Consider the following 24265-nt stretch of genomic DNA (forward strand, 5'->3'; position numbering starts at 1 on the left):
GGATCCTGGGTCTGGGAGATTTAGTGGCTTCCTTAACACCCCTGACAAACAGACCTATGATTCAGTAGGATTTGGAGAAATAAGTAAGCATGGAAATAAAAGGACCCGAGGAAGCAAAACGTCCCTCCCTGAGGACACTTCGCAGAGGGAGATGGCAGTCACCATGGGCACAAATCATCACATTTGTGGTATTTTGCAGGGGGGCTGTGAGAGACAGGAATGCCTGTAATGGAAATGTCAGGTCACACCAGATGGCTGGTAGACTGGTACGTGAACGTGTTCACATTTAAAGGTAATCAGTTACTTTGATTGCCTGGGATGGGTGTTGATGATTTTAACATTTGTCATGCAATTTACCCTAACTCTGGGCAAGAGCAGTTCAAATGTATGGAAATTTGATGAGGGAGCAAGTCCTCCTCTGAATGCTACTGCACAGCACAAAGCAACAAATGTGTATTCTTCTGTATCAATGCTATATATGTAGTCCTTCTCTGATTCATATTCTCTGAAATGTAGTTGTATTTAAAGCATTCATAGCTGGATTTATTAGCTTTTGTTGGAATCCAAAGATTCATGAAAACAGCCAGACAAAATTAACAAAGATTTGTCAGAGCTAACAAACATCCTGGATAGGAAAATACCCTACTATAGCTGTCTTAAAATAACTTTCCTATTTCCACATATCTTCATCAGCAGTTTTCATGCAAATAATCTTCCAAATGCGCCTTCAATTAAGATATGCACATAGATTTACATGGAGTTAAGAAGACACAAATGAGACTGTTCATAAATTCAACCCTGGTTACAATCCTGAACATTATAAACTGCAAGTATTTGATAATTTCAAACGTGAAGTACCAGATTTGTGACAGTAGAGATCATTTATTTTTTTGAAATCCAGATTACATGAGATACTTACCTGTACTTTCATCAGAAGAGAGTTTAATACACAGAGCAGTATTGCAATATAATTTCAATACATTGCAGAAGATACAAATTCCATAGGGTATATCCTGAAATGCTAAACTTTCATGGGAAAAAATCTTAAGCTTCTGCTTATTCATTTCAAACAGGAATCAATGAAGAGCATGATTTAAAACTGAATCTCCCTGTCAGTGAGTGTGAACAACTCACTTCTGTGCAGCCAAAAAAGAGGCTTTTTAATGTCCTTAACTGACCTAAAAATACTCAAGAGGCATATTTCTTTCCAATTGTACAATGCGGAAAAATTACTCAGGAAATGCAGAATGAGACTGAATATTACACTTTATTGTTCATCCCAAAATTTATGTTACTAGCTCAAGTTCCTGAACAAACACATTTTTCTTAAAAAGCTCTGGCACAAATGACTTAATGACCTTAATTTTGGAGAGGTACATTTTACACATTTACAGAAAAAATGGATATTAATCCCAGATCAGATACTGTGTTGGCTGGTCAGAGAGCTATACATGGGCTTGCAGCCTGGTGTTACTTTATTTTCCTGGAGCAAATTTATTCACATAAAGTTTTACTAAAAATCTTTACTGTAAAGGTCCCTCTGCCAAATCACTGAGATAACAATGTAAAGTAAACACCAGCAGTGTTAAATCTGCAGCAATCCATTTATGTCTCCTGTCCTCACACTGTAGTGATTCAGGTTGATTTGCAACAAGGATTTTACTCTGCCCACATGCCTGCTCAGGCACATTCCACTCTCTACACACCAGGACTAGTGTGAAAACCCTATTACTGTGTTCCCACAATGTGCAAACAAAGGTTTGGGCTGTGGACATTGACTCCTTGGGTTGCCTGCCCTGTTCCTGTTCGTCACTCAAGAGCATCTCTAGCAAAGACCCAGACGTAAGTGAATGTTTTCTTCTCTGCTCCTCCTTTTCTGGGCTCCAGATTTGCTGTACAGCTGGACCCAGCAGAGTATGTGCACATTGTATCCAGAACTGTGTGCATGACTCATTCCCCACTGCTGAGTCTATCAGGAGTCACAGCATGGGCTTAAAAATAAACTAACTCCAATATTCAACTCAGTGGCTCAGGTGTGGAATAAGAAAGAAAGAAAAAAACAAAACATGGGTCACGGTTCTAGCTAGTTCTTGGTTTTTCTTCAAGAATCTCAGCACTTTTAATCCTGCTACCTACTATCTATGCTAAACAGCATACGAAGGCTCCTGCTCCTGATACAGGCAAACCAACTCACTGCTATTTGCATCACACAGAGCAGCTCTGCTCAGTTTAGCTTTTGCACAAGTAGCAAATTACTGAGTCATAATGTCTCAGTCTGGCTGGCACAGCATTGTCTAAATGCAAAAAAGGGACTGATCCTAGACACCAGCCCTCCTGTTTCAGCTGAGTGTGTCAGGTGTCTCGTGCCACCCACGCCAGGCAGACACAGTCCCAGGCTGCAGGGCAGGAGTCATGACTTGTCTTTTTCTTTAGGTGCAATTCAGAACAGAGAAGTGGCTTTTTTCCTTTTTGTTTTCCCCACAAGTCTCTTTATCCACTGCTATTAGAGCTCAGGGTCTTTTCCTAGGACACAGATGCCATCAGTTGAACTACTTTTGACTCTGATAAATAAGATTTTAATTCTCCTTTCTTCTTGGAGTGCATTTTCAAGCTATCTTTGGGCTGGTACTACAGACAGTTATGTCTCAAAAGGAGAAGATAACCAAGAATTAAACTGCCTTTTCTAAAACTGCCAGTGCTTTTCTAGAGTTACTGCTTAGAGACTTTTTTAATATTGATGCAGTGATGGCAAAACACTTGTATTTTGCTCTGTGTTATGAAATTATGAAGAAATATATGGTGATATCATTTTCCCATTTCTTTCAATGACATATATTCTAATAAGGAAAACTCTAAAGTTGAAATTTAAGGATTTGTTTCATGCAAGAAGATTATGAAGTTTTGCAGCAGACAGATTCCCTGTGATTGCTCTCCTTGTCTTCTCCCTCTTCTAAGCATCAACAGAAATAACCGGGAAAAAACAATGACCACAACAACTCAGACTAATTACTACTTACACCAGACACACTCTAACTGGTATCATAAAGGCTGCAGGCAAGTTTACAAGTTTGGAGTTCTTTTGCTCATAAATTCCTAAACTTTTACTGGAGATGAAAAGTTCCATGCTTGATCTATGTCTTTGGCTTCATTTACTGTGAAAACAAAATAGCACCAAAGAAGTTTGACTGGAATGTCAAGAACTTAAAAGAACAAAACCAAACCTCATTGTTTCCCAAGGTTGCAATGCTTAATCCTACGATACATAAACATGGTCACTCTTCTAACGCAATACTCATGGGAAAAAAGACCTGTGTGCTCTTTATGAGATTTGAATCTTATCTCTAAACCTTTTGATGGAATACTTTGATTAACTGCTTAATGATAGCCTTTCTACTTCAGTTACTAATATGTAATGAGAACCAGCCACCTTCTGCTAGAGCTCTGTGTATGTGCATTTGCCCTTGATTTTTTATTTTAACTCCATCTGGATCTACGACGTCTATGCTACAAAAAACCAGACCAAAACTTCCCAGAGGCACATCTCCCTCTTCATCTCTACTTTCCCCCCACCCCCCCATACTTCTCATTATGTTGTGAACACTTGGCTTTGCAGGCAGCTCTCACTCATGTAAATGATATTTGCTTGTTCAAAAGAGAACTTTATAAATTACGTAAAAGTATCATTGCAACTCCAGTTTTGCTTGTTAAGAAAGCTATTAGTTTATTGAGTTTGGTAGCTATTAAGTTGTTTAATAAAACTTGTTTATTAACTGTGGAAGGAATCCCTGTTTCTCCTTAGAAGAGTCAGGTTTCATTCTGGCAGCCACTGTCATGCTTTCATCACTAGAAAAGATTTGTCAGTGTAAGCTGGAGGTAAAGAGAGAGAAAAAGAAAATTGAAGGGTTGCCTTAACCAAAAGAAGAATGACCATACTTAAGCCTTAACAGGTGTGATTGGGAGGAATGGGAAAAGAAAAGCTGCTGGGATAACATAGTACAAATTTTCTTAAGGGAAAAAAGCTCTAAGGAAAAGAAAGAAACTTAAATTGAGATAGTGAATACCTGCTATGGGCCACTGCATGATAGTCTGTCTACAGGCTGTGTCTCCCAAGCAGATTCCTCCTACTCAGCAGCCCACCCATTTGCTCTGCTTTTCACAGATTGCCAGCTCACAGCAAGATCAATTGCCACTACCTGTGTCCTTTCTAAACTATTTCCATCAGCTTACAGCAATGCCCACATCTCTCAGAAGTGAGACCTCCAGCTGCCCAAATCCCAGGGCTGCAAAGCCTCTTTCAGCAGCTCTCTCCCTTGGGAAGGTCTGGGAAGCTGACAGGCAGGGAGATGCAGAGCTGGCATAAGCATCACACAAAACAGACTTAGCCACTGGGAGCTGGAAGACTGAGGAAAAACCTGAAAATGTAACCCTTTCCATGGACAAAGCCAGTAGTAATACCTTGTTGTGCCAGCTCTGCTGTGTCCCTGTGGAGGGCTCATCCCTGCATAAGCTGAAGGTGGGAGCAATAAATAAAAGTGGTTCTTAACTTGCAGGATTTGCTGGAGGAACCGGTGGAAACCGAATCTCAGTTTCACATAGGCACTGAAGACTGATTTTGTTCTGCTCCCTTGGGAGGGAAGTCACCATCCCACATCCAGTACCCCTTGCCAGGAAGCCAGGCTGGCCTTTCCTGGCAGTGTGCCCTACACTGGCTTCCCTGGCCAGGTCCCCACAAGGTCACATGGTGAGAGTGACTGCAAATCAATTTAATTAGCATCAAACCTCCCCCACTGGCAACAGCCTGTCCATGGAAGATCTGACGAGCTCTGTTGGGCAACACCTTTCTCCCACGAGTGTATCTTGAGCTTTGGAAGAAATTTGAGTTTCTGAGAAATACAGACAGCCACAGATGCATTCATTTTGAGTGCAGTCACAGCAGCCTCTAAGACATTTTTGAAGTGAAATGTGAGGAAAGGAGAAAAGGAGGTTTATTTACGTTTTTTCCCCTGGGGGTTCAGATGAGAAAGCCACTCCACCCTTTGTGCTAAGAAAGTAATAAAAATGCTTTTCTTTACTCCATAATAATAACTGGGTGCCTAGATCCAGTTGTGCTTCTTGTTTTCCTAAAAGCAAGCCATCTGGGCTTCCACTTGCCTTGATTTATGCCATACTGTACAAACCACTTTGCAGGTGTGTCAGATTGCTCTCAGATTGGCTGTGGTCAGGCTCACTGGTGTGTTTGCTTTCTCACTTATTTCCCACAGCACCTCAATGATCTGGAGGACTAGGATAGGCTGGCTTAAAATTACATTTGTTCTTTTCCATTCCACAAATATTCTTTAACTATAAAACACTTCCCTACTTCTTATTAGGTGTCATCAAAACCATTTTGAGGCTTTGTTACCCCAGCCCCCATGGGCTGGGATGCAGGAGCTCAGGTACAGTGGGTGCTGACTGACTCTCACATGGGGTGCACAGTGTGCAGCCCCTTGCACCACAAGAGGGTTTTAAAGCTCAGAAGATGGAAAGTTTGATATCTTTGATATGCAAGGCTGAGCATCAGTTTTTTAATCAGCAGTTACAGCTGCTGTCAACTGCCTTCCTGGCAACCCCCTGCTGATGGTGGAAGTGGTTTAGGGAACGTTTCACAATACGAAGATCACCTCTTAAAGGGGAAAGCAGAGCACTTTGCCATTTTCCAGCCTTTTGCATGCTGATTTTAGAGCAATGGGAAAAACCAAAGAGCCTAATGAGCAGTAGAGAAGTCCTGACCTTTTTTTGCTACCATTTTATTCAGCATACATGCAAATGCTTAAACTGTGCTGAATAACTGGTGCCATATCTGTGAGTACACGACTCCTCTTAGTTTATTAAACAGGAGTGCAGGAAACCCTCCTTCCCCACCACTTTGTCTTTTGTCACAAGAGGTGCTGAAAGCATTTGAAATTTCAGTAGCTACCGGTGAAGTGAAAATATTTTTTGGACATCTCTCTCAAAGGTCACTGTGTAAGACATAGCAGAGCACTCTCAAGGGCCTGGATCATCTCAGATGGAGCACACATTAGCAGGATTACCCTTGCCAAAGATCTTTTCCCATCTGTAAAATGACTTATTTGTCAATAAACCTCAGACTTCAGTGATATCTAAGAGCACACCAACTCCATACAAATACACAAAAAAACTTTTATGGGAGGGAAATGTGGATCCCAGCAGCCAGAGTCCTGACTCCTTCTCCATGGATGTGCAAAAGAAAAGGGCAGGAGGTCACCTCCTTCAGATCCAGGGACTGGAGGATGCAGGTCCAGGCCTCTGAACTGGATGTTAGGGATAGTCACTAAATATTTACTTATTATGTTGGGCTAATTGCCCCAGTACATCGGAATCTTGATACTTCCAATGTCTGGTAGGAATGAACTTGAATGAGATGAATGCTCAAGCACTTACAAAGTAGTTTTACAATTAATTACCCAAATACTTCTGAGAAATAGGAAATCAGTTTCCTCATTTACTGGAAAGAGTTAAATTAGTGCTATTAGGAGGCTTAAGTAAGGGCACAGTATAAATTCCTGTCAAATCAGATTGAGAAAAGGCAACCCACACCGGCACCTCTTTGCTGGTCTGACATTTTGCTGCCCCAGTGATGTTGTTTAGTCCAGCAGTCACAACCAGGGAAATGCCACTTGGGGGGAGCAAACCCGGGATCTGAGTCAGTTCTGCTCTGCCACAGCCACAATCATTGACAAAACACTTCTTTCCTCCTGGTCCCCAAAATCCCACAGTTGTTAGATGACAGACCTCAATAGCTGGGTGAAGGTGGCGGTACCAGGGGTGCCAGGAGTCCCTCATGATGGATCACGGTATGCTAACCCTGATCTTGCTAAATCCAAGGAAGTGTGGGGCTGTGGTGTCAAAAGATGCAGCTTTCTAGGCACCTGAATGACATTTACAGCCAACTTTTATGTGCTACCACCTGATCTTCACAGTAAGTACTTTTTATTCAGTGTTTTCTAAGCTCCTTCACTGAGAAAAGAGGAAGATGTCTTTGACAGTGTTCCAGGTATGTTGAGAAGTGTCAAAGCTTTTCCTGTTTTCAAGTACTGAAGATCAAAACTTACAAAGTTTAAAATATTCACTTAAGCCTTGTAAATACCTTGAAACATCTTTACTACATATTTATTCCTCCTTTTATTTTGTTCATTATTCAAAACCACAGCTTCCATATAAATGTCATAAATGTCCCATCTGCTTCAGCTTAACAGGAGAAAATTTTGAGCAAATCAAATCAAATCAAATCAACATTTTTCATTATTCCATGTACAGGAGCCTGCCACGCTTCACCAGGATCTCCAAAAGCACAAGTCCAGGCAATGGGAAGAAGACAAAGCATTAGGGAAACATGTGCTCAAGCCTTAAAGAAGTTCCCAAAATTGAAAAGCTCTGGCTGCAGAATTTTAATTTTCTTTTTTTTTTTCCAGCATTTCCTCTCTAGAATGCTCCTGCGTCCTTGCAAACTTGGAAATCTTGCAACACTAATTAGCTTCTAAACTGCTTAATTACTTGTAAGATTATACCAACAGTATTGGTGTGTATTGTGATTGCAATTTTCATTTCGGTTTCAAACTGGAAGGAAAAGAAACAGAAGCTGGCATTTCTAATGTCAAGACTGTTAAAAAATATGTATATAAAATAACTAAATCTGTTTTCTTAAGAAAAAGTTTATATTACTACAGTATTATTGCATACCTAACACTCTAGACAATAGTACAACACAGGTGGGTACTAAAGACGTCCTCAGAAATTCTACTGTTTTCAATAAATGAGATAGAAATGTTTAAAATGTACTTTCCTTTAATTAGAGTTCTTTCTTCAGAATCCTTGTTGAATAAATATTAAAAAAAAAAAACAAAAAAAAACCCCAAACTTAAGCTCTCATTCCATATTTCAAAGAAGCTTGCCTATGTCCCACCTAGCTTTGCATTTCACTACGGGACCAGTTTCTGGCTTCATTAAAGCTTTAATAGACAGTCCTTTGGATTGCAAAGTGCAGCAGATCCATTAGCATGTCATTGTGTGCCATTAGACACCTGCTTTGAACTTCCATGGCTCCACGTGTGCCACATTTAGGTACCCAGCCAGGCAATGCAGGTGCTGAGCAAGTGCTTTGGACAAGTGGTTATCAGCCAACAGATCCCACCTGTGCTGGCACGGTTAAAATGCCACAGCAGGCTCCTGTGGAGGAAGATTTTCAAGTTACCCTCTTGAGGAGAGAAACTATACCCTCAAAAGATTTGACAAGGATTATTGTTTTAGACTATTCTATTTTTTTAAAGCAAGTTATCAAATATTTGATTGAAACTCTGCAGAGAAACAAAGAGCTTGGTTTATGTAAGGAAGTTGACATCTCTGCCAGGAGCTGCTCTGGAGCAGGTTAGAGTCTGCAGCTAATGTAACTTAATTATGGGTACTGAAAACAAAGCATTTAGGAATGAAGTCGCAACTGAACAGCTACGGTGACTACCAGTGACAGAAGTAGAACAGTTCCATCAACTTTGGAGATAAAGCGAAGCCCATTCGTGAAATCAGTGGGTGTCTCGCCCCAGTGAGCAGCGCAGGATTAGACTCGATTGTGCATCGTGCCAGCACTAGTTACAAACATAGAACAGATGTCAAGTAAATAGGGAAGTGTGGGACAAAACAGAAATAATTGTAAAAATGTGCCCAAGGATAAAATAAATTGATCCTAAGACACTAACAAACATTCTTGTATAAAGCAAAATGAGTCTTTGTACTGGGTTGGCTTTTATTTTCTTGCTAATATTGCATAACAGAACTACGCTGGCGTGATGAGGAGGGGGATAATAAAATAACTTATCAATGCACTATTAACTCTACATGCTCTTACCTAATAACAAGATATTGATGTCTCCTTTAATGCATGCCCCATAGTTGAAAACATTCTCATTACCCTGCAGTAGCATACAAAAAATGGCTTTTTTAATACACTCATGGCCATGAATGTTTGGTGCTAAAGGCTTGCTTAAATGGTCAAAGATACCCTATTTAAGAAACAGCAAACACTTACACTGCACATTACCAACATTAAATGCAATCTCATTATCCATTAGCCAGTATTAGTGCAATTTATATCTTACTTTGGTTTGAGTTTTGCAGAATTTCTTGATCTTTGCCACATCATCAGTTGAGAATGTGGGTGCTATTTCTTTGCTCATCAGTTTGATATTATTAGGAAGCATTATTGTCCTGGATATTTTCCTGCAGATGCAGAGAAATGTCATGAGATTAACTATTAAATAAATACTGGACCATTGTTTTACACAACATAAAAAAAAAAAAAAAAAAAAAAAAAAAAAAAAAAAAAAAAAATCAAAGAAGTCATTAGGTTTATCCATTTTATTATGGCTCGGCAAGTGAAATCCACACTGCAAGAGGATTCAATGAAATTCCAACATCAGCCGCCACAAAGAGGGCTCATGGAAGAGCAGGGACACAACAGGGGACATCAAGTTGTTACTGGGGAGGGCCCAGAGCCAGGTGAGGGGAGGAAATTTGTCAAAGAGGAGATGGCATTAGGTGGAAAGTGTTGCTGTCAGCTCCAGTGGCAGCGTGGCACCATCTCCAGCAGGTACAGGGAGCGGCTGGCACAGGCCAGGCCAGCCCCTGGCTCTGAAACAGGGGGATCCTTCTCAGTACTGGCAGCATGCTGAGAAGAAATTTTTAACTGTTTGGTAAATGCCAGTCCCTGCCATGGGACACCAGGTTCCTCTCAAGCCAGTGCTGACGGCAGCCTCTCCTGCTGCCATGCCCGTCCATGCAGAGTTTTATGACTGCTTATTCCTCCTGTGCACCGGCCAAAAGAAATTGATTTTTCTGTAAATACCTTCCACATGATATCTGTAATATTGTAAGCATTTACTTACAATATTACATTAGTCTCATTTGCTCTTGAGACACAGGGTATTTGGATATTTCCCCACTGAGGATGGATGGCAATTCTGGCAGCTACACAATGGTACCTTGAGGAAAGGAGGATGCAATGGCTCACAGGTTGCCCATATTTTTGTTCTAGTGCCTGCTTCAACCTGAGCTGCAGCCAATGCCTTAAAGGTATGTAAGGACACCAGGATCTGAAGAGACATCTGCCTGGAGATGTCTGCTCTCCAGTGAGGGACAGCAGCTCCCCACTGCAGCCACAGGACCAGACCAGGCAGTGGGCAGCCAGGGGGACCAGTGCTACCAGCAGAGCAGGGGGAAACGCTGTATTAATTCTTGTCCTTAATACTTTCTGCGTAAGGAAACACAACAACCAGTGCATATTGCCTTTTATACAGTTGAGAGACAAAACACAGACCGAGTTACAACAAAGCTTAAATCCAAAATAATTACATTCTGTCACAATTCCTTCCACACAGTCCAAGCTACCAAGGAAGCGAGCTGCCAGCACCCAAGGAGAGACATGATTTGCTCCATGGCTCCCTTCAATCCCACTGCAAAAAACTTCCAAATGTTTGAAACGGCAAGCAAGTAAATCTTTTAATGCTCTCCGAAAAGCAATCAGCTCATCAAACGCATCATTCAGCAGCTTCTAATATAAAATAATTAAACCATGAAAAGCTGCTGCAGTAATCTTACTTAAAAATCCTAAATTCCTTTACATTTTGAGGATCTGATGGCACTGACTCCCAGTCAGACACATACAGGCAGGGCAGCGACCGCGGGAGCTTCTCACAGCTTGAACAACCTCTTCCACTCCTTGAGCAGAGGGAGCTTAACTTTATGAAGATTTGTTGTTGCAGCACAACTATCCAAGAGATACAGCTAAATCCAAATTCATTTCATTTCCAGCCAAATTATGTTTTGATGCAGGTCACTAGAAGCTAATCTTTCATCTCTGGTTTTCATACATGAAAACGACAAGGAAAAGAATTTCAGATTAAACAGCATTTATCATACTAAATAGAATTAAATCAAATGGAAAATTGCATAAAGAAACTCAGTTAAAACAATTAAATTAAAAAGCCTTTTACCTGTTTGAATGTAATGTTTGATTTTCTCAGAAGAGGAGAGAACCTTATTATTAAGCAAACTTAAAAGGGATCCTGGATTACCCTTTCCCCACTTCCTTGCTCTTGAACTGTCAGTCTGTCTTCATGAGCAGACTTTGCTTCCTATCTGTCAGGCAAATTCACTTGCTTGTTCTCACATGCCAGAAAAACTCGAGTTTTCAGTATTGCAGGAGCACTTAAGCTGTATAATAAGCAGCAGATGAATCTTATTTGTGAATTTTTTGTTAGTCACATGCATATATAGACAGACACACAGGTGCATACACACATCTGCATTCAGTAATATATAACACAGCTTCAGCAAAAACTTGAGCTCACTGGAAGCTAGCCTGCATTTAACAACTTTTTATTGATGCTCTGACAGCTACCATCTGAAATAGCTTGTGGTAAGTACTAAAAATGAAGAAATAGCAAAGCTTTCTAGAAGACACCTATTTAAAATGATCTCACAAGTATTTCAGCTTAACTGAAGAAATTATAGTTCTTTTTTTCCTCCAAAAAACTCCAAGACTTACATTACATCAATTAAAAATACATTTACTATCTTGGCTTATGACAAAAGGGAGAGCAATAAGCAGTTGCTGTTTTGGAGAACAGCTCTCTGGGAATAATTTTTCTGATATATAACACAGGCCTAAGAGGCTCAATAATGCCTTGTGTCAAATTTTTGCTGATGAACATTACCTTAGTTTCTTGGCTGGAATCCCCTCTAGCTTCTAAAAATCCAATTTCATTTCAAGACAAATTTTGTCTTAGATATAAATGCAGAAAACCATGCAGTAAGGTTGGTTTCATACAGAACTTGAGAAATGCTGAGATTTGGGGTCTGAGGCAACATTTTCTTTGTTCCTTGGAATTTGGCACTTTTCCTTTAGATTCCCATGAGTTGTTACAAACTGCATCCTTTGTCAATTGGGAGGGTTTTTTTAACCAGTCATAAACAAGCATCCCCTAATTCCAAGTGCTCCACACATTATTGCGTGAATGTCAGGCTCTGTGAGTACCAACAGAAAGTTGTAACACCTTAGAAAAGCATCCAAGGACAAAAATACCAGCAGCAGAGTCACATACTGTTTACAAACACAACACACTGTCACTGTTTTAGTGGTGGCACTGGGGTCTTTGAATGCATCTGTTCCTATAACCTAGATTTTTGCCTAGTGCTTCTGAACAAAATCCAACGTAAGCCACAGGTAAAAATTTGCATTTAGCATGAGACTTCAAAACTCATTAGTGAAGACAGTGACTTTTAAACACAAAATACCACTACTGTCTCTGAAAGCCCCTGAGATGTAAATCATTAGAGGTGGGGAAAGCAGTCACAAAACCCATTCTGGTGTTTCCTGCTCCCATCCCTTTGCCATGCCCTTTGCTTGGGGCTGCTGCAAGGGAGGTGATGCCAGCCTGCAACCTTAGGCTGAGGTGCTGCGGCTCGGTTACATTTGTTCTTTTCCTGTATGTTGGTCCTTTGTGTTTGGAGATGAAAGGTGCAGTGTGACAGAGAGGCCTCTCCTCTCTCCTTTAGAAACTGCTCCTCATCTCTGGCATTCCACAGTTCAAAGGCAAGGCTTTGAAAAAGATTTTGAAGCTGCATCTTGGATATGGAAATTCATGGCTTTGGGCAGGTTTGTGATCAGGCCTAAAATTTCAAGCTTAAGCTTAAGAACCTGCTGCCTAAATGTAATTCATTTTAGTTGTGCTTTTCTCTGTTTTTTTAAACAGCAGTGGGGTATTTTATAAGCATTACTTACCTGCTTTTATATGTGGCTGTCACTTGATTCATTTGGGATTTGCAGGCATGGTGGAAGGCAAACTCACTGCAGTGGAAGCTCAGGGGTTAAAGATCTCAGAGGAGGAGGAGGAGGGGTGCAGCAGCAGATCAGAGGGAGGGAATGAAGTTTGCCTGGACATGGCAGTAGGGGTCCACATGGGAACAGATTTGGGCAGCCACCCCTCCTGCAATCACACCATCACCCACGCAAGAGGCACCCAGTCAGGCTCTGAAGACCAAAAGGTAGCAAAGGAGGGTGACAAAATGGAAGAATATGTTGGGTTGGGTTTGTAGGTGAAATTGGGAAACCTGGATTTGTACTGTTTATTGCTTTTAAAATTTGTATGCTTTTTACCCTTGGCTTGCCACATTCCTTCTGGTGGCTCAGTTTCCAAGTCCTAGTTTTTAGCATTGTGCAAGGAGCTCAGATTGAATTGTATAAAATAAAAATGAACATTGTGGAATCTGTGAAATGACACTTCATTTTTCAGTAAACCAACTGTAGCAGAGAAGAATCAGAGGAAGAAACAATATTGGATTTATTTTTCTTTTTAATCAGGAAAGAAGAGTTATTGGAAGCCTTACTCAACAGGTAAGATAAAAAACTTTAACTATCACTGCCTTTTATTAAAGGAATCAGAAGAGAAAAATGTTTCAGCAGTCAACAGTAAGACAAGAGTAACTGCAGACCTACAAAGATGCAGAGGGAGCACTGTGACCATCTCTACTGCAGTTTCACTGATTTGTTATGAAAGGAGAAATTTCAGGGCCATGAAAATCAAACACTGTTAAGACAGGCTGAGAGTTTTGGTTGCTTATCCTGGCGAAGGCTCCAGGGATAGCTCTTAGTGCTGCCTTTTAGTATATAAAGGTGGCTCACAGGAAAGATGGAGAGAGGCTTTTTATCTGGGTCTCTAGCAAGAGGACAAAAGGCAGTGGTTTTAAACTGTAAGAGTGTAGATTAAGTTTGGACAGAAGGAAGAAATTTCTTATGATGGGGCATTGGAACAAGAAGCTGTGGATCCCTTTAAGCACACTAAGCACATAAGCCCAGGTTGGATGGGGTTTGGAGCAGCTTTGTCTAGTGGAAGGCAGGGGGTTGGATGAGATGGTCTGTAATGGTCCCTTCCAATGCAAATGATTCTTTCATTCAATGAAATACTAATCCAGTGCAAATTGTCAGTCTTTTTTGAGAGATAAAAACACCAGTGTTTTTCAGGAGGAAACTGGAGGGCCAGTTACCAGGATGGCCAAGGCTTCATTCATCAGGAGCAGAGGCTACTTCCAGGACTAGCACTTAGGAGAGTTTCTAGCTGTCATATGTTTCTCCCCCTTGCAGAGCTGCAGTTAAATAAGATTAGCCAAGATATATGCAGTTCTTCAGGGCTCTGCCAGACATTCTGCCAGGTCTTACGCTGCTGACCTACTAGAGTTCCCTCCTGCTTTCTGTTTGCACTGATCCATGGGAAACCCAGCCCCGGAGACCTGCCTCACTGACCCCCATGTTCGTTAACAATAATTGTTGATTCTGTACAATGGAACAGCACCAGCACAATTAAAACAGTTCCTTCTCATGGCAAAGCTTTTGTGTGGTTGGCAGAGAGTCCTAATGAGGTCCCTGAACCCATCCATCACCCACTGCAGCCCCTCCAGCAGGTTCCATTTCTATGGCTGTGTGCCAGTCTGACACTGTGTGGCATGTACAAGTACTACAGCAACTGCTGCCACACGCAGCCAGGGGACACGTCCCTCCACTTCACTGCCAGCTCCTTAGGCTTGGCACCTTAGAAATGTTTTCTCCTTGTCCTAAAAAAAGTCTCTATTTTTTTCCCTTTTATTCTTTTTCTTCCTACCCCAGACTCCCTGTGAGGAGTGGTTTTCATTTATTCCAAGCGTGTTTGGCAAGAGATTCCTTTTGTCCCACCCAGGAGTCAAGGGCATTTTGAGGTCTTGTTGAGCAATAAATAAATAAATATTTGAATCGTATTTCTCTTGTCCCATTTGGTGGCCTGGTTACCCATCTTGATCTTTCCACCTTTGGAATCTGATGGAAAGAATGGTGAGAAAACACCTACTTCTCAAAGCCAATCTTCACATCAGCTCTTTATTATGCCAAGTAAGAATGAATAGAAAATGATTTATCCTGGGGGGAAAGGAGAAATGCTGGATCCAGGCAACTGAATAAAAATACTGCCAGCTTTCAACAAAAATTGATCTTTATTGAGTGAGACAATCATAGGAAAGAGAATTCTATATACAGAATACAATTAATAGTGAATTTTTGTGGAACTACCAGAGCTGCTGTTCCAACAGTCGCCCATACAGGCGGAGGTAGTGGTCAGTAAGTGAATCCCTAAAAATAATGCTGCCATAGAAGTGAGGCTGCTAGGGAAATGGTCCAGGAGCACTGAGGGCCTAAGCAAAATCACCAAGGGCAAACTGCCCAAGCAGGACTGATTTTATGTTCATTCTGCAATGGCAAATCCCATCATGTGCTCACAGCACAGAAAAAGGGGAGAACATGGGAGCTTCGCCCAGGTTTGCAGCTTTGAGTCACTCAGTGCACAGGAGAAAGTGCTTACATGTGACATGTGCATGTGGTGACATAAAATGTGTTTATACCTGGGCAGCAGAGCGTGGTGTAGAGTGCCCCAAGCTAGTGACGACCTAAGCTAGTGCAGTCCTCTGCAACCAAGGACTTCAGGGATTAATCAGCAGCGACACGAGACAGGATGTCAGGCTCTGTCAGCACCCCAGGTCCCACAGCAGCTCAAGGACAGGAGCCCCAGCGAGAGGGAGAACAGGATATACACACCTAACAGACCCAGGAGAGCTCTAGCTGATTGTATCACACCTAGAGGAGGAGCATGTCCAAGAGCATTAAGTTTGCACTTTCCAAGGAGAAGAGAGTTGTGGCTTCAGGTCCCAACTCTGCCTCTATTCTTTATTCATGTTTATAGCCATGGTGACTAATGTACACCATGTAGCCATGGTGACTAATCAGGAGAATTGTGTCAGGCTTGGTGACTGCTAAGCATAATATATAGATATATATATATATATATATAATATACCTGCCTGGTTTAGAACAGCACTTTCCTTATAGGGAGATGGATATATTTTGATTCAGGCTACAGCCCTCCACTCCCCCTAAATGCAGTGAATGCTATCCTCTATCCTGTAGATCTTTTTGCTCAAGCTGGACTCAATTTACTGGAGCATTCAAAAAGATTAAATTTTTTCTTTCCTTTCTTAGGAGAGGGGAGCAGATATGTGCCCTAGACAGACCTGCTCATGGTGAATAAGATTTTTCTTAACTTGTGAAAGCAATTCTGCTTCTCTCTGTCCCTCCCCTTACCTCCCTGTGGTGCACACCCTGCCTCCAGACACACTTCCTTCCTCTTTCCCACGTGTGAGGGTTGGAGGCAAGTAAATCCCATCTGTCTCAAATCCAATGGCAACTACTGTGTCAGATTCTGCCCTGCCTTATATCCCATAAACATATATTAATGATTCCTTCCATAAACCCTTCCACAACTACTGTTATGCTGTAGTAAACTTTCTCTTGGCCTTGTATCAGCCAATGAAGCTTCAGCCCAAAGGAATCTGGCACAGTAGCAACTTAGCTGCATAACATGTTGATGGTTGTAGAGTCGACACTTCCCTCCATTGCCAATATCGAAGGAAGTGAGAACAGGCAACGTGCAACCTTACGGCACAAAATTGTTTTGTCTCTGATTTCCTCCCCAGCCAATATATGCCTCAGAAACTTTCCGAAAAGCAGGAATATTTGCGCATGGTCTTGCACTTAAAAGCATATCCAAATTATAATGGAATGCTTTCCTCCAAAACAAAGATAATAGGGCTTGGGAAAACAATGTTCTAGGTGAATGTCTGCTAGAGACTGGCAAGCTGTCTGGCAACAAATTCTTTGGGGAAACACAGCTCGATACTCTTGCTGAAGGGGAATAAGTGAAATTACAAGACAGGGAAAAGTAACGTGTCTTGAGAGGTTAAATGCAAAAGTCTGATTACTCCTCTCAATTATCCCAATCTTCATGAAATTCGCTATTTGAGAAGTGCTTATTTCCAAATTATACTGAGATGAGCAAGAGGATAAGTCAGTGAAATCACTAAATGAAAGCCAACCCTTTCACATAGTACATGCAACCCGACCAATTTAGTACAACAAAATCTGTACGCATTTGAAGTATCATGAAAATAGTGTCTTTAATATACAGTTTATATACTTACAATACACAGTTTAAATTTGTTCATATACATTACAGGGATATTTATTTGCACCTGGTTTAAATAACAATCTGCCTCCAGCCTTTTACACAAAAGCCCAAAACAGCACAGAATTCCACAAAACCCATGCTTCGTTTTATAACGGAAATGTACTAAGCCAAAGTTTTGGGGCTTTTTCTTTTTTTTTTTTTTTTTCCCCAAGTGTTACTTTTTTGACATACCCAAAGTGAATCTAAAGAGCTAAGAACAAACATATTTTTAATACAATTCAGAAGATTGTCCAAGTCAAGAGAATCACTCTGCAGATTTTCACACTGAAAATTTGGTTATTACACACAAAAATTGTGAAGTCTGAACAACTCCTGGACTACCAGGAGTTTAAGCCATAACAAAATGGAGAGTCATTTATTGCTAGGTCTCAACAAGGGGCCTGCATTTCCCCACTGCCCTGCCATCCCTATAAACAAAAAGGACGATCCCTCTTGCTTATTAGGATTTCATCTGTACCTTCTGGTTTGCACACAGGAATGCTGCAATTTCAGAGCATCAGAAAGAGGAGCCAGGAGAGCTGGGCTAAGCCATAGTCCTCTCACAGGGCTGTTGTTTGGCTGTTACGTATCACGATGTGACCCCTGCCTGGCCTGCAGGCAGGACTTGGCTGGCCTGTGTTCCAGGCAGGCAACCCACTGGGATGCACACAAGAAGCTGGTGCCAGCACAATTTGTTTTGTGGGGGGACAACCAAGAAGTTGATTCAAGATGAAAACATGAGGGAAAACAATTATTTATAGCCAAGTGTGAAACACAGTGCATTTTCAGGCAGCTTTGCTGTTTACTCTGTTTGTCTTGAAGCTGTTGTTGTGGAACAAAGTTATTTTAAGTGGCAAGTAAACCTGTTCTATTAGAAAATACACAATAATACACAGCAAATTCTAACCTTTGCTTCTAGCTGAAAAGAACACTTCAAAATGTATTTCCCTTCTAATTTTGGATGGACCAAATGTTCTCCATCTAAGTCTCTAGCCGTAGGCAATTTTTACAATACGGCAAGAATAAGAATGCAAATATGCACTTTGAGTTGCTGTCAACACAGCTTTGGTTAGCCAGGCAGGCAGCAAGACAAAGAATCATCATCCTAGGCACAACAAGCATTTGAAAGAAACTAGCATTTCCCCTCAAGTTTCCACTCCATCCCTTCCCTGCCCAATTCGGTGTCCACCTCCAGGAAAGCCTCCATGCCAGTTTTCCAATCCAGCTTTCATGGCTAAAGGCAGCATCAGTCCTTGTGCCAACACAGGACAGTTGCATAGAAAGGATGTGTTTCCTGGCGCAGGACAGAGACAGCTCCATACAGAATGACATTGACTTGTTTTTTGCCAGCAAAATCCCCAGACAAACAAAACCCCAAGGATAACACACAGCTCAGACAATGATAACCAAGTAAGCACCAGAGGCCTTACATTTATTTAATTTGAGGAAAGAAATCCAAGGTTAGGACTGGCCTATTTTAGTGGACTGCCTTGGGGTAAGTGATTTTAGGCCCACTCTGGCACAATGCTCAATGGTTACAGCTCTCAGGCCTCAAAGACAATCAACACAACTCCCACCAACACAGCTGGACCCCACTACTGTCCAAAACCAGATTGGTTTTCCCCACTGCTGACTTCCGTGCTGTGCTTGGGAGCTGCCACAGCCTGGCCACCTACTGAAAGGTACCCCTTTCCATAACCTAGGGTCCAAAGGCTGAGCCACAACACTCCACACACCCAGTTTGCTCATCACTCTGCTGATTTCACCAGAGCAGACACTCCAGTCCAGCTTGTGTACCACAGCAGGTAGATGGGACACCAGAGCCATATAATTCACAGAACACAAATGTTAGGAACACCTAAATCCCCAAAAATGGCTTGGAAAGTGAAGGGGATGAGTGGCTAAGGGTAAAAAGAAAAAGTTAAATGCTAATACATTATGCATAAAAGTAAGTAAGCAGTGCCAAGCAGAACGAGACAACTGGAAGGCCATCAATAGCAAGTCTGCAGTTAAAGGTTTTAGCTGTACTTTGGCACACAGGCTCAGCTTCTGCAATCAATGCACATTTCTAGGCCTTTCTGTGGGCCAGTTCTATTTTGGTTTATGCACATGGGACGTTAATGCAGCATGGTCATGAATGCAAATCCCACCAGTTTCTTTGCAAGAATCACCACTTCAAGCAGGTAAGCAGAGATAATAGAATAGGTATGAATCCACAGTCAAAGAAAACTACTTTCTCAGGGATGTTAATATTGTGGGGGGTGTTAGCAATATTTAACGTTAGTATTACCAAGACTGCAATTTTTTTTTTTTGAGATATTTTGGGGTTTTTTACCTAGAAGTAACAAGCTGAGCAAAACCATGGCAAGTACCTGACATTAAAGAATTGGCCCTTTCATATTTGAAGACTCATTTGACACAGTGAGGTTTAAAAGGCAGTTGGTTTCAACTTGCATGTGGTCTACCAACAAGCATACACATCTGAACAGTATCTGAATTTGCTCTAGTCTTATTTGAAACTAAAATATTTTAGAATGCTAATTAAAAAGCATTTGGAGAAAGCTATTGATCTGTTGCTTAAAGTCAATACATTACGAAAAACAGGATGACAAACTCTTGGGGGTTTTTCTATTGGGATATTTGTTGGTTCTATAGTACCCACAACAACTGGGCTTTGCTTTCTAGTTGGGAACTGGTGGTTTGAATTACTGGAAGACAAATAATGCATCTTTGCTTCGGCATGGCAACATGACATGAAATGTGTCCCAACAACAGAAAGCTCTCTTTGCTAATAAATCCTTTTTTATTTTTTAATGAGTCAATATGGTTGAGAAAACGGACAACTCCAGCATTTTTGTCTCTGCTCTGTATTTTCTCTTGATGCTCCCAACTACATGCCCTACAATGAAGATATTTTTTAATACATGAAAAAGGCAAGCAAGGCAGGTGATAGTGTTCTCTTGGCCAGGGCTCTGCTCAGCAGTAAGTGAAGGTAAAGTTGCTCTAGCATTCCTAGCTCTGATCACCTGAGGATCCCGGGCATGTGCATTGAGGAGGAAGGGAGAACACAGACTGTTTCCTGAGAACCTCCACAAAACCTCAAATCCACAATATAAAGGCAGGGGGATCCTGGGGTTATTTAGACACATTTCAGAGAGCCCTGTCAACTACAAGAAATCCACAAAGGACTATCGAAAGTTAACCCTACTCCTAGCCTTCTGAGCAGTTAAATTTGAGAGGTTTCCAGGAGCAGACTAATGCTCACTTACCATCTCTGTGCTCCCTTTTAACTGCTACTTCCCTGTGACATCCACTGCAGTGAGTTTTTGCAGCTGGGCAACTGAATTAGCACATCCTTTGATGCTACAGCCCCTCCCACTTTGACACCCACATCCTCCTAGCCCACTGCAAACAAGACAGGTGAGCTGAAAAGATCACAAGCATTTCCTGTGGCATGGCCCAAAACCTCCCTCAGCCCATTCTCAGCAGCATGCCATGCTCTGTTTCCGATCCCTCCCACCTTGCCAGCACTTTATTTCAAAGGCATGACACAGGAGCCTTCCCACACTATCACCTTCCCACACATGTCTGACTGCAGGAAGAGGAGAGCAGACCAAGCGCATTTTCAGACACTCAGAACAGCAGCAGAAGAAACACAAGGAGTTGTTACCTTTCACCACAGCACGGCTCCTGCAAGGCTGTGCTAGCAGGCTGCTGCAGCAGCTGAGATCTGCTGAGAAAAGAGCCTGTGCACTGAATAGCTTTTCCCATGAGAAAGCTGCAAGACCAGAAGTCGTGCTATTTACTCCAGTCATCCGACTACAAAAGCAACTTTTGAAATCTACAGGTCATAAACTTTTAATTGGCCAGGGCAGAGTGGCTCAGTAGAAAATCCCCCTTCTCCCTCCCCTCTGGGCAACAAGCTAAGCATGACTCTTGGTTTAAAAACATTTAACTCTTTTTGCTCAAAGTAACATGGAAAGTGCATCCACATTACAGATAGTCAGGAAGATACTATTAATAAAAATAATGCTGCAAGAATAGTGTATTAGTGGCACTTTACAGCAATTCTTAACATTTTCAGATGTAGTGTCAAAACCAATGCTTTTGTATATCTGCAAGTCACAGCATGTTGCCAAATATTATGTGAACAGAAATAATCCCGTAAGAAATACCTTTTCTGCAGTTAACACAAAACTGTAAACTGGATTGGTGTGTGTCTTTCAGCATCAAATTGTTCAGTAATAAATACGACTAAGTCTTAACAGACTGTGGAGTCAAAGTTCCCTTAGTGTCCTGTTTTTAGCAGCTGTTGAATGTTCAGGGATGCACAAAGGCACACCTCTGCAGATTCTCTATCTTTATTATTGACATAGAAAAAAAAGTCCATTCACCACTGAAAAATGTTTATCTGCATAGTAAGAATTTTTCTACTATTATTTACAAGAAGGATTTTTAGTGCAAAAAACCAGGAAGTGACGTATTAGCTCAAATGTATCAAGTACAGTTTCACTAAAAATTAGCCAGCATCACATCTTGGGCCGCCAGCCATTAATGAACTGTAATATTTTCTTAACCTGCAATTTGCTTAGCTTGAAGTCTTCTGATAGGATTTCTTCTGTAAGCTGAACCAGTAAATTGCCATCAATCTTCTCTGTGACAAAAAATGATATGACATCTTCTGACAGACCAATAAACCTCAACGATTTAGACACTTCCTCTATTGAGAGTCCAGAAAGGTCCGTGGGTGGCTGCCAGGGAGAGCCATCCCCACAAGACCTTGGTGCTAACTGGAGGTGGAGGGGAGATGAGAAGGGGTAAGACACAGAGAACGTATCCTGCATGCCCTTTTTAGCCAGATGCTGATCTTCCAAGACAACTGGAGAACCAGCTTTTGATTCCTCCTCGGCACCATCTATTTTCAGTGGCAAGGGACACATGTCTGTAATTGTCTTATCTTCACTTGACTTCGGTGCCCGAGGAGGTAAGGCAGGACACGAATGGCTCTGCTTTGTGTTGCTGACTCCCAGAGTTTTCTCATCAGTGCAGTCTAGAGAGTAACTTGCTGACTTTGGACAGCTGGAGATGGTGTTTGTGAACTCTGCTGGAGTCAGCGGGGAGTACCCTATTGGGAGCTCACATCCATCGAAGTCAAAAGTCAAAGGTGCTGGACAGTTTCTCTTTGGCGTACCTGGAGTCTTCTGTCTGGGGTAACTGTAGCTCTTGCTTGGATCAAGCAGGAAATCACTCCTATTCAGGCCTTCAGCAGTTCCTGAAAAATGGTTTGGCCAAGATAACCTCGAAGGCAGAGCTTCAGCTGAGGGGCTTCCCAAAGGCATTGTGCTCTCAGGCTCTTTGGATTCAGTTTTCATCATGTTACATGGGTAGCAGGAAACAGGTGTGCTCTCAGTCGGGTTGGTGGTGTCGCCCTCTGTGACATTACTTGAGGAACAAAGCAGAAAGGATGTTGTTAGTAAGAAAAAAATTGGCATTGCAATAAACTCATAAATCATCTGATAGAAGGTGATCATCACAAGGAAAGAATCTTCTTTCCTCCAGCAGAACTTTTCACATTTGAATTAACATGTTTGAATTAATGTATTGACAGCTCCTTCACCCCTTCTACAAGCCTGACAAGATGCTGATACACCCAAAAGCCCCATGTTTTGGGGGACTCATAAAAAAAGCTCATAAAAATGTTGATGCCTCAATTCAGTTCTGTGTCATCTCACAAATACTCAGTTTTTCACTGCTGAATTCCTGAGGGATACCACCACGGATAAGAAAGAGTCTCAAATACACTAGAAAGATGTTCTAATCCAGCACTTTTCTATATATATACCACAGATGTGTCATGGTATGCAAAAGCTCATATGAGGGCAGGTCACCACTGCCCTAGGCCATGTGAACCAGTGCAGAGTACAGAGACAAGGAGCGAGTCAATGCTCACTGGCAAAGGAAGAGTTTCAGCTGGAAGGGTAAGCAGACCTGGCTGGACGTGCTTAAGTATCAGGCTTTAAGCTTACCCAGAGTAACTTGTTGGTGCGTCTGGATCTTTAAAAAGCTTTGATGTTAAACACTTGCTCTTCAAAGGCACCTAAAGAAAGTTACCCTGGATCCAACTTCCAGGCGGTGAACTAAGCTCAGCCTGTCCATGGATGATTTATATCCAGGTGTTCCCAAGAGATGGAGATGACAACAAAAGAACACAACCTGCTATCAAGAGCAAATGTTCGCTGATTTTATGCCACCTTCTAAAAGAAAATCTGAAAGATTGTGCTGATTTTTGGAATCTTGGCCAACTAAGCCAGAACAACTGGAAAAACAATTAGCAGACTTATAAAATCCTTACTCAACACAATAGACAGAAACCAACAGTTGAAAAAATTTGTTTTAATGATTTGCCTCTCTCTTCTGAAAGCTAACTACTCAAGTAAAAACTCAGTAGTCACCCCATGACAGCTCACTGCTTGAGAATGGATCAAGCTATCAAAATGGATCAATGGAGCTATCAAAAAACCAGCACAATTTTCAATGGATTGACACAGAATTACTTAGTTGTGTGCTTACAGTGGATCAGAGAGGCCAATCTGGACTTGCCCAGATCAAATACAAAGTGCAGATGTGTAAAAACAGTTCTAATTTACATCACTGGAAAAAATCTGTCCCAACAGATGCAGTTTCCCTCTTTCTAACCATCTCTCAGTCTCCATTCTGTGCCTTCCAAACTTTTCCTCTGTTTATGTCACTAATACAAGTCTGACAGGTAAAGCAGCTGGATGTTTTCAATATAAGATATGGAGTTTTGCCCCTCAACAGGGATACACCATCAACTAGTTGTTTCTGGCTGCTTAAAGGCCAACTGGTGTACTGCACACAGTGCAAAAAATTTTTCAAAAACCAAGCCATCAAGCTGAGACAATAGTCAGTGAGGTGTTGTAAACAACCAACAATGCAGAGCAATTAAATTGATTGATCCCATTTCTGTTCTCTAATTCCATACTAGAACTGGAACATTTACTGAGTTCAAAGATTAATGGAATTTCTGAAAACATTTTAACATTTTCGAAGTGCTTCCTTATTTGGCCTCCACTAAAATGAACTGCCTGGGACTCAGTGTGAAAGGAAACAAG

General features: G+C 41.6%; 2 protein-coding genes across 3 annotated transcripts in view; one reads left to right on the forward strand and one right to left on the reverse strand.

Moving 5' to 3' along the window:
* MEP1B (meprin A subunit beta) overlaps positions 1-13146 on the forward strand; it is a 40203-nt gene extending 27057 nt beyond the window's left edge. The window contains exons 16-17 of the mRNA XM_041477606.1: positions 11446-11467; positions 12878-13146. Coding sequence (XP_041333540.1) covers positions 11446-11467; positions 12878-13146 — 291 coding nt within the window. The remainder of the gene's footprint in view (positions 1-11445; positions 11468-12877) is intronic.
* Positions 13147-17063: 3917 nt separating this feature from the next.
* The window catches only part of GAREM1 (GRB2 associated regulator of MAPK1 subtype 1), a 101837-nt gene continuing 94635 nt past the window's right edge, over positions 17064-24265 (reverse strand). For both annotated transcript variants that reach the window (XM_041477620.1, XM_041477621.1), the window contains one exon: positions 17064-22574. In XM_041477620.1, coding sequence (XP_041333554.1) covers positions 21662-22574 — 913 coding nt within the window. In that variant the 3' untranslated portion in view covers positions 17064-21661. The remainder of the gene's footprint in view (positions 22575-24265) is intronic.

This window comes from Pyrgilauda ruficollis, unplaced genomic scaffold (genome assembly GCF_017590135.1).
Source record: "Pyrgilauda ruficollis isolate IOZ18807 unplaced genomic scaffold, ASM1759013v1 scaffold41, whole genome shotgun sequence".
Taxonomy (NCBI): domain Eukaryota; kingdom Metazoa; phylum Chordata; class Aves; order Passeriformes; family Passeridae; genus Pyrgilauda; species Pyrgilauda ruficollis.